The sequence below is a fragment of the Labrus bergylta genome, chromosome 20 (genome assembly GCF_963930695.1).
Source record: "Labrus bergylta chromosome 20, fLabBer1.1, whole genome shotgun sequence".
Taxonomy (NCBI): domain Eukaryota; kingdom Metazoa; phylum Chordata; class Actinopteri; order Labriformes; family Labridae; genus Labrus; species Labrus bergylta.
In genome coordinates this window covers 22,934,306-22,944,305 of record NC_089214.1, presented here as the reverse complement: position 1 = coordinate 22,944,305, position 10,000 = coordinate 22,934,306, and the positions used below count along the sequence as shown (strand labels likewise).

Sequence of the window (10,000 nt, the reverse complement as noted above, 5' to 3'; positions counted from 1 at the left end):
GTTTGTGCCTAACTATAAATATATATGTATGTTGCAATAAAGGGATCACTGTGCACGTTTTGTTGTTCAGTTATTATTTAGAAGTTCTATCTATGCTTCTTAAATAAGTTTAAAAAATAACGAGATTGTTAGAAGGTTCAACAGCATCATACATTTGTTTTCTTTCATCCATACTTCTTATTTCTGGTGTTTGATGAGCTGAACAGCCAAACAATCAGCTGCGTTTCCTGCAAAGTTATCACTTCACTATTACCAAAGTGCCTCTTCTTGTTTTTGTCCCTGACGGGTTCATGTTGTTTTTGATGCAAACAGAAACAGACTTCTCTGTTGAGGTAAGCTCCTATTTTTGAATTCAAAACTACCTTCCTCAGACCAACCAGACTGAACAGACTGACACAAAAACTGTCATCTAACTTGGCAGAGCACAGCACGAGCTGGTCTGTTGCTGCATCAGTTTGTGACTTTAGAAAATAACTCCAGAGAACAAAAAGAATCAGGCTGCTGTTTTAAGAACTCTCTGAGTCTGTCAGTGTCGTGGTGCATACAATTCTTCATGGCATGTTTTCAGTCTTCACAGCCTGTAGCATCTTCTGGAGTCAAAACTGCAAATTCATATCTCTGCTCGTCAACATAATGGTAGAGTAACTGTGTGTGTGTGAGCATGAAAAAAGTCCAGTTAGGATCATTAGCACTGGTGCTAGTTTGGATAAATCTGCCATCGCACTAATGACGTCACAAGAACTAAACTCTGTTTTCTCCGTCTACACAGAAACACCTTAAACAGAGTTTCTGAATATCTTCATTCTGGAAGGAGTTTTACTTAAGGACAGTTTTCACTGACCTAAAATCCACATAGAAAGAGTTCCGTTTGCAAAAAAATACCCGCCTACGTGTGGACGACGCCTTAGACCCCAAAACGTGCTAAATTTAAAAAATAGGGTCCAGGTTTGAAATACAAATTCCTCTTTAGCTATTCGATCACACCAAACAGTTGACTCTGAATCTTAAAAAGGTCAAATATATATTTATAACACAAACATTCAGCTGGACTTTAAAACTTGGTGATGTTTGGCTGACATGACAAAAGCTCCCGTTTCAAAAGGTGACTCAGTAAAATGCTGCTTGTTGCTAAAACAGAGCAGATTCATTTAAGCAAACAGGACTCTCAGACTGAGCAAGCACTGCTTCATTTGGTGGATGCTTCTGACTGATCCTGCTCTTTATGTGCATGTTTTTTAAACTCTCTCTGGGCCATCTAGATACGTTCCCCTTCTGTCGGTCATTTTGTGTAACATTGCTGGGTGTTCATGTCTACCGTGTACTTCTGATATATTTTAAAGAATAAGAAAGAAAAGCTTTGAATTCAATCATCAACAACAACAAAAACGTTAAATATATCAAACTGAACGAGGCAGGATTGTCGTGTAGGATGCTTTTAAGGCTGTTTCTGAAAGTGCTTCAAAGGTAGCATGCAGGTCAGACCTACATAATGAGTTCTAGGTGTTTCCTCTGAATGCATGTCAGAGTGAAGAGGAAGTAAAGAGAGAGGCTGCAGAGGTCATGTTTTTGGTCTTTTAAAGTAACAGATTAACCCCTCAGCCATTACTTTCTTAGAGCAATTAAGATCCCAATCTGAGGAAGAGGAAAACAAAGAGGGCATTAAAGGTCAGGAACGAGGAAGCTCCAGTGTGTGTGTGTGTGTGTGTGTGATCACGTCTTAAATGACAGACTCTTACTGCTTACATAACACTGAGAAAGCTGTGGCGCCAGTAAACTGCACGGTAGTCACCACAGCCGATCAGCTTGTGTTCCTCCATTGCAACCAATCCATCCATGACTGCTGCCCAAAACTACCCAGCTCTCAAAGTACTCAATCAAAACAACTCACAAAAAGTAAAATAAGATACAGGATCCCGTCTTTAAGAAAACATTTCACCTTTTTGGGCTTTTGTTAACCTTTTTTTATAGAGTCAGAAATCAGGGAGAGAGAGAGAGAGAGAGGGGAAAGACATGCAGGAAAGAAGCCACAGGTATGCTAAGAGTCCGAGCCGCCCACTTGGAGGACTAAAGCCAACGTCCATTGTGCACGCACACTAACCAGTAGGCTACCATGCCCCCATCACCTTTTTGGCAGTTGGTGTGCACACCCCATGTACATAGGCTTGGGCGGGCGGCCCAGGTTTGAGTCTGACCTGTGGTTACTTTCCCGTATGTTATTCCTCTCTCTCTCTCTCTCTCTCTCTCTCTCTCTCTCTCCCCGGTTCTGTCCTCTGTCCTGTCTCTGTTTTTCTTCATTAACAATTTGATTAACTCTGAGATATGAGATACAAGGTGCACGCCTTTCTCTGCAGTATTTTCAGAAATGAGTCTCCACATATTCAGCCTGAACGCTTTTCAGAAGCGTCAGGTTGTTGTATCAGTGAAGCACGTCTTATTGATCAGCTGATCCTGACAGATCAGAGTGAGATGTGGTGTTTTCAAATGATCCTCTGCATTAAAAACATAACTCACTCTGTCTCAGTGATGCTGGTCATGACTGATGTTTACAGTCGGTGCAGTTTGCCTCAGCAGCGTCAGCGTGCAACTAAATACAAAGGACAAACCTGAAGGTAAAATACTGAAAATTTAGAATGTTATAACTTATTTTTTAATTTTTGGGCCTTTTTCAAGCGGTACATTTTGCTCTCATATCTTTACCATTAAAGCCACAGTCCTGTTATGTGTGTTCAGTATAAGCTAAGACAGAGCGATGGGGGGTTAGGGTACAGCACAATTAACAAATAATAATAACACCATCTTCAGTTTGTTACTTAAAGACACGAGTATCTACCCAGCATTAAAAGACAAACTAAAGCCTGGCTCACTCTGCGAGTTTTCACCATTTTGAATTCAGGCAGCATCACACACATATGCTAAACATATTCAAAAACGAGACCTGTAGTGCCACCATGTGGTCAGTTATACCTAAGCAATTAGCTGAAAGCCAACAGCTCTGGATGACATTTTGTTCATCAACCAAAACAACAACAACAACAACAACAACAACAACAACAACTCTTCTTAATGCTTATATGTTTTTTATTCTTCTTTGTATTTAATAACCGATGTCATCATTTCTGCACTGCAGTAGTAATTATGACACACAGTTAGTATATAAGGAGGTTAGGAGTTAGGAAAGGAGGGTCAGGTGTAAGGAGAGAGGAGGGGTTGACAGGTGTAGGAGGATCTGAAGGGGTCAAAGGTCGGAGTTCATTTGAAAAAATTAACAAATCTCTTTCTCAAAGACGGCTTCTTCTCTTTCTTCTGAACCTCCTCCTCCACCTGGTCCTCCATCTTCACCAGTCTCTCCATCAGGCCGTCCATGGACGCCGCGCTCTGCTTCTCTTTGACCTCCAGGCTCGTCTTTATGACCACGATGGAGTGAAGGAGGGAGGACTGATCTCTCTGACTGTCCAGCTCCTCCGTTAGTTTGATGGTGTTCTCCTCCTGCTCAGCCAGGAGACATGACCTCTCCTCGTCCCACTGACGCTGCTGGCTCTGCAGGTTCTTCACTTCAGTCAGTGCCCTCTTTAGAGCGGAGGTTTCTTCTTGTTCAGTGAAGCGTGCTTCAGCTTTCTTACATCGATCTCTTTCAGCTTGGAGAGCATCCCGTAGAACTTTGTTTTGAAGGAGAGCTTCTCTTTCTGCTGACGTCTTCTTTGACACCTCAATGAGGAGAACCTCCTTCTCTTTAGTCGCCTCAGCTGTGTGAGCATGGAGAAGGTCCTTTAATAGCTTTACTTCCTCCTTTAAGGCGGCCTTTTCTGACTCCAGTTGAGTCACTTTGTCCTCATTTTTAGCCATGAGCCTTTGAAGGTCCAGCTCAAGGATTTGAATCAGACCCTGGTTGGTTTCCTGGAGGTAGATTTCAAGGTTATTGGGGTTCATTCCATCAGCAGACTGCTGTTGACTCTCTGCAGGCTTTTGTTGTGTCATGACAGCCTGCAGAAAGTTCTGAGGAGTCTGCTGAGGGTCCTGTGAAATGACTGCAGGTCCAGGAGACCCCTCAGGCTGTGGAAGGGGCCCTTCGCCTGGCAGTGGAGGGAAGTCTCTTTCATCAAGCTGCAGACTCTTGACCTGGTCGATCATCTCTTGGAGAGTTATTCTCTTCCAAGGATTCAGTGGTAGAGGGACATCCTGTGTCTCCTGCTCTGCAGCTTCATCACATTGAGGACTCTCTCTCCTCTCTGGTCTGCAGGCTGCTGGTTGGACAGGCTCATCGTTAGTGACCTTGTCTTCCAGCTCTGAAGGCTGCTTTTCAGGCTGAAACACTGCAACGTCTTCATGACACTCAGCAGGTTTGTCTGAAAGTTGGAGGGCTCCAGCTCCCTGCTTCCAGGAACAGATGAGGAACTTGTTCTTTATTTTGTTCCTGCCTTTCTTGGGATTGGTTTTCACGCTGCTCTCCATTCTATCTCTGTTTGAAGACGCTCTGCTTTGCTCTGTGTCTCTTTGTGTCTCGCTCTGTTGGCTGCAAACTGTCTGACTAAAGAATCTAGAGGATGTCAAATATGTTTTGGAAGGCGCCATGGTCATTAGAAGGGCTCTATGACGTCACAGGACAGAGAGTTCTACATTCTTGTTTTTATTATCATTTAAACATTCAAAATGTTGTTTTGTAAAACATGAGTGTAGAAGAGTTTGAAAATGATAGTAACAAGTGTCTGACTGGAGCATGAAACAGGGAACATACTGAAACATGCTTCTGCATGAAAAAGACTAAGAGCCCCCATGTCAGAGTTATGTATTCTATATCACCAAATAAGTTGAACTTGTTCATTACAGCGTGTCCTGACAGCATGCTACACAAGAAAGCATCAGCGACAAAATCAGCTTCATTCTATCGTTTCCTATTGGAGGGTCCGAACTGCCCACGCACCATTTTAACCCTCATGCCCCTTTTCTATTTTGCTCTCTGTCACTTGCATGGACGGGTGAGGAACGAGGAGGGGGCTGCTACACGGCACTGACCCTCTCTCCCCTCCCTCAGCAGAGCGTGTTAGCTTGTTAGCTTGTTAGCATGAATAATATCCACATTATGATTGAAATGTTGACCTTTGACCTGTTTCAACAACAGAAAAAAACGTTACTCAGCTCATGGCGAGCCGTTCATTGACGAGTCTCTGAGTGTTGAGATTTGAGTCAACAGCTCGTCAATACAAAACACCACACTTCAGATTGTCTACCTTCAAAATAAAAGCACCACACTTCAGTTTGTCCTCCTTCAAAATAAAAGCACCACACTTCAGTTTGTCTGCCTTCAAAATAAAAGCACCACACTTCAGTTTGTCCTCCTTCAAAATAAAAGCACCACACTTCAGTTTGTCCACCTTCAAGATAAAAGCACCACTCTTCAGTTTGTCCACCTTCAAAATAAAAGCACCACACTTCAGTTAGTCTACCTTCAAAATAAAAGCACCATGTGTTATAATGTTTACAAGAGGAAACTGAAATTCGCAGAGAATGAAATATTTTAAAGATGCAGTGTGGACAGCAAATGTGTGATTCTGCGCGATTGCGACACAATATCAAATGCTTGCATGCATTTGTTGTTGCCAAGCAGTAACCTCTGGTGTTGAAAATGGAGCCGATGTTTATGTGCAAAATCCTGCAGTTCCTCGAGTGTCCACTAGATTCTGGCTGCAGAAGCACAGGAAGTCACATACACACCCACTCTAAAAAGCCTGTTTTTACAGCAGAGATTAACATGTTTACACGGCCGTTTTGGACGGCCCTCGGTTTGTCAGATATGAGAGCAGTTATCAGGTCAACAGGTGTTGCAGTGATGGAAGCGGGCAAGAGAAGTGGTTCAGATAGAAGTGATTGTACCCGACCTAAAAAGCCTCTGCATGTTTCTAATAAGCTCCACGAGCAGAAACGTGCTCAAACTAGGATCAATATTGGAGATGCTTTTGAAAAATGGAGAGAGGTTAGAACACAGAAAGGTTTACAGACCCATGCAGAGCTGGATAAACACTGAAGCTTCAGTGTCCACCACATGGTGCCCTGCGTGAGCATGGACTCTAGAGAGGAGGAGGGGGCGAGACAGCTCTCTATAATGTTTTGAATTTGGACTGCAGTACCCATTTTAAACACTAGGTGTCCATATTGCTCCCTTCATATGACACTTTAATTAGTCAGTAATTGAGTGAAAAATACATTTGAAAAGACAAATGCAGCTTACATTTCGTATGATCTGCCTGACCGCCGGTGAGTCAGGGGCGTAGAGGATCTGTCCCATCAGCATGGGCTTCACAGAGTTCCACACAATCCTTGTTGCAGGGTTCGACTCAAGCTCTCTCATCAGATCGTTGCAGAAAGGAGCTACAGGAAAAAGTTAGATTCATTTAATTAATAGAATCTAATCAAAGAGAATATGGAAAAATCTTCCACCATGCATCAACCTCTGGGGCTGAGAAATGAAGCCAAAAGAGAAGTGCCAAAAAAAACTGCAGTTCCTCCAGTGTCCACTAGAGTCTGTCTCCTGCAGTGAGTTAGTCCCCATAGAGCTCCATGTTAAAATAAACATGTTTACAGTCTGGTATAAAAACAGTTTGGGTCTCTAGAGCTCATTTCTCTCTTCGACTGTACGGGCTGAATGTTTATACAACCTGTTTACATTATATTAAGACTTAAAGGGATGTGGAATTAGGGGGTGTGGCCTCTTTGAGTTACAGCTGGGAGCTGTTAGCTAAAGTAATTGAGTCCCTGACCTTTAACCTCTGGGCCATGTTTGTGCTGTTGGACCTTTTGCAGATTAGTTCATGTGAATATCAGACTAATAATCTGTCTCTCTGTGTGAGCTTCATAAAGGGTTTAACTCAATTTAACTCAAAGAGGAGTCGTAGGTTTTGTTGTAGTAAAGAAAGATGCATCTAATTTTAAAGCAGAAGCCAAAGTCTTAGATCTCTGATATCTGAACTCACTGGTGCTGTTGTCGTATTCGTAGTGGTCCTGTGTCCTCGCGCTGCTGATTCCCAGGAAGGCTTTGTAGTTATTGTCCTCGTACCAGTTAAAGGACGCGACTCTGGAGAAAGCGCCCTCAGAGTAACCACAGACGAGGCTGGAGGCTGCGCCCATCACCTGCCTGAAGGACAGATTGTTCTGCAGGAGAGGAGTCACCGCCTGCAGGAGCTCCTTGGAGCTGTTCCTCTGGTACAACTGAGGAGAGATAACAAGGACAGCAGGGCTTTAAAAACATAGCAAGGGTTTTTTAGAAGGTCTTTAACAAGACAGGGTCGTGAAAATGTTGGTTTTGATAATTTTCTTTGCTCTGTCACGTACTTTCGTACTATCTAAGGTCCATGCTGGCCTATAAATCTGATTGGTTGGGAAAATATCAGACACACAAACACAACACAAACTGACAGCTTCTAAAACAGTTTGAGGTGTGACGGCCTCGGGGTCAGCATCTCCACCTGTTTGTTCTTCCTCTTTGCTGGCTGTGTTTTCAACCACAACAACAACTTTTAGTGGACACACTTTGATTGGATATTTGTTAATGAACAGGATTCCTATGGAGCTGCTGAGAAGTCGCGGTGTTTGAGATGCATGGTTTTCACAACATGGTGCCACTAAGTTTCCTTCACATGTATTTAAAATCTAAAAGCAACTTTCTGTGTGTTACGGTTTTTTAATCATCAAAAGATCTTGGAATCCTCTTCCTGCGATATAAAAGGAGAACGGCTCTGTGGCTTCCTGTCGTCTGTCTGGACGTCGGACAGTCTGTCGTCGAGACACAGGACAGGATATCAGCGACACGGAGGGACCCATGGAAACATCCACAACAAACAAAGCAGTGACACCTCAGACCCTCCTACACCCCATCTTTAAAGACAGGTAGACCACAAGTTACTAAACACTGTTACACAATTACAAACCAACGCTCTGTTACACAAGTCACACTTAAGTTTGGAATAACTCATGAAGCTGACACCACAAACAGACTATTCAGTCCTGTCTGATCTTTAACCTTTCCAATATGTGCAGCTTCACCTGTTCTGCAGCTTCAGTGTTTTTTTCCACAGGGATGCTCCCATAATGATGATGTATCTGTTTTTGAGACTAACGAGGCGCGTTCTAGATTTAGCCTTCCTCATACGCACTGAGTGATGTCCCCCACCGTCTGTGTTTGCGTAAAAACTCAGGCAGGAGGAAGCAACTGTTTCCTGCTGGCTAAAATTAGCAGGCTGTGAACTTTGGAGTGGATCTGGACTGTAGCGGAGTCTTACCTCTTTCAGTTTGTCTGAGGCCGCGGACATGACCCGGACCCACGAGCGGATGTCGATGCCTTCAGAGTGTTTGTCCAGCTCAAGAGGAAGCTGGAAAGAAACATAAATACATCATGGTGACATGAAAACTTCAGCATATCTTTCACTGAGTGCACATGTTAAATTGCCACCTGCAGTTATCTCCTTCTCAAAACTAACATCATATCTTCTCTAAACCCAACTTTTTCCTGATGGTAAGAGTCGTTACATCCTCCTGACGGTAAGAGTCCAGTGTTTCCCCTACCATTATATTAGGGGGGCGGCCCCCCCTTGAAGGTCAAGTCAAAAAAAAGATTTATTTTTGGGCTTTGTTTCTTGTAGAGATAGAATAGTTTATACAGTCGGAAATCAGGGAAAGAAGTCATTTAAGGATACCTTTCCGATAGAAAAGGACAGCTGTCATTAAAAGTAACACATGAACACCAAGATTCCTTCAAGTGTTTGTGTCAGCATTCGTTTAATATTTATTTGTGTGTGTTTGTTGGCATATCACACTTCAGGCCACCCCTGCATGAGTCAGAGCCTCAGTCGGGCCCCCCCAGTCCCAAAAGGTCTGGATACACCCCTGGACATCTGTCTAAAAGCTGACAGGCTCACACGGGTCTGACATTCAGCAGGTTGAAAGCCAGGAGCAACAGATAAACAGATGTTAGTATTTTAATAAGAGCTCTGACTCATAGGGTGGGAACATTAATCTCTCAGGGAAAACCAAGAGAATCAAGTCTGAATCAAACTGACCCCCCCGGATGTATCAAGGGGTGTTTAAGGAGTCATATAAGAATGAAAATATTTTACGGATGGTAAATGGACTTGAGCTTCCTTTGAATCGACAAGATACACAAACAAATGCTAAATAGACTTGAGCTTGCATATTTCTTATTTCTAGGTCACACCTACACATTCACACACTGATGGTAGAGGCTGCTGAGTAAAGAGTCCATCAGTATTAATTCATCCATTCATACACATTCACACACCACTGACGAAGTAGCGGGAGCAATTTGAGGTTAAGTGTCTTGCTCATGGACACATCGGACATGTAGCTGCAGGAGCTGGGGATCAAACCCCTGACCTTCAGGTTGAGAGGCGACCGACTCTATCGACTGAACCACAGCCGCCCTTCTGCAAAAAATACCTAATAGTTGGTTTTAATATAAGTCCAGCCTCTGACAGGGGCAAATAGCCAATCACAGTTCAGAATTGTTGGGCTGGCACCTAGGGGGGCCAATCAGACTTCTAAGGGAGGTTATGCGACCCGTCTGGACACGTCCATGCAGATGTGATCCGGGAACAAACAGCTGCTGTGAATACAAACACGAGCTGCACAACGAGAGTATCATAAACCAAAAGAGCGATGTAGAACAATAAATACGATGTTGTCAGACTTCATACTGATGTACACAGTGAAATATAAAAGAGCAGACGACACGCTCTGTGGTTATACATTAATAATTACAAATATTATACGCTGCCAAATATGGTCGTGTCTTATGCCAGCTTAATCTACAGACCTGCAGCCAGCTGTTGGCTCGGCCTCCTGTCATCTGACATCTCAGTTCTCTGTAAATAAGATAATCAACTTGGCCACGTCCCAAATGGTACTAATCCACCCACAGCTCTATACTGTCCTCTCCTATTCATGAGCTGAATGAGTCACTCTGCCAAACGATGCCTGATTAAAACATGACACT

The 10,000-nt window shown here is 43.4% G+C and overlaps 1 protein-coding gene across 1 annotated transcript in view; it reads right to left on the bottom strand.

Annotated features, from left to right (window-relative positions):
• The window catches only part of LOC109992677 (retinal-specific phospholipid-transporting ATPase ABCA4-like), a 33,382-nt gene that overhangs the window by 21,587 nt on the left and 1,795 nt on the right, over positions 1–10,000 (bottom strand). The window contains exons 2-4 of the mRNA XM_065949046.1: positions 8,271–8,360; positions 6,966–7,200; positions 6,224–6,363 (exon numbers count right to left, since the gene is read on the bottom strand). Coding sequence (XP_065805118.1) covers positions 6,224–6,363; positions 6,966–7,200; positions 8,271–8,360 — 465 coding nt within the window. The remainder of the gene's footprint in view (positions 1–6,223; positions 6,364–6,965; positions 7,201–8,270; positions 8,361–10,000) is intronic.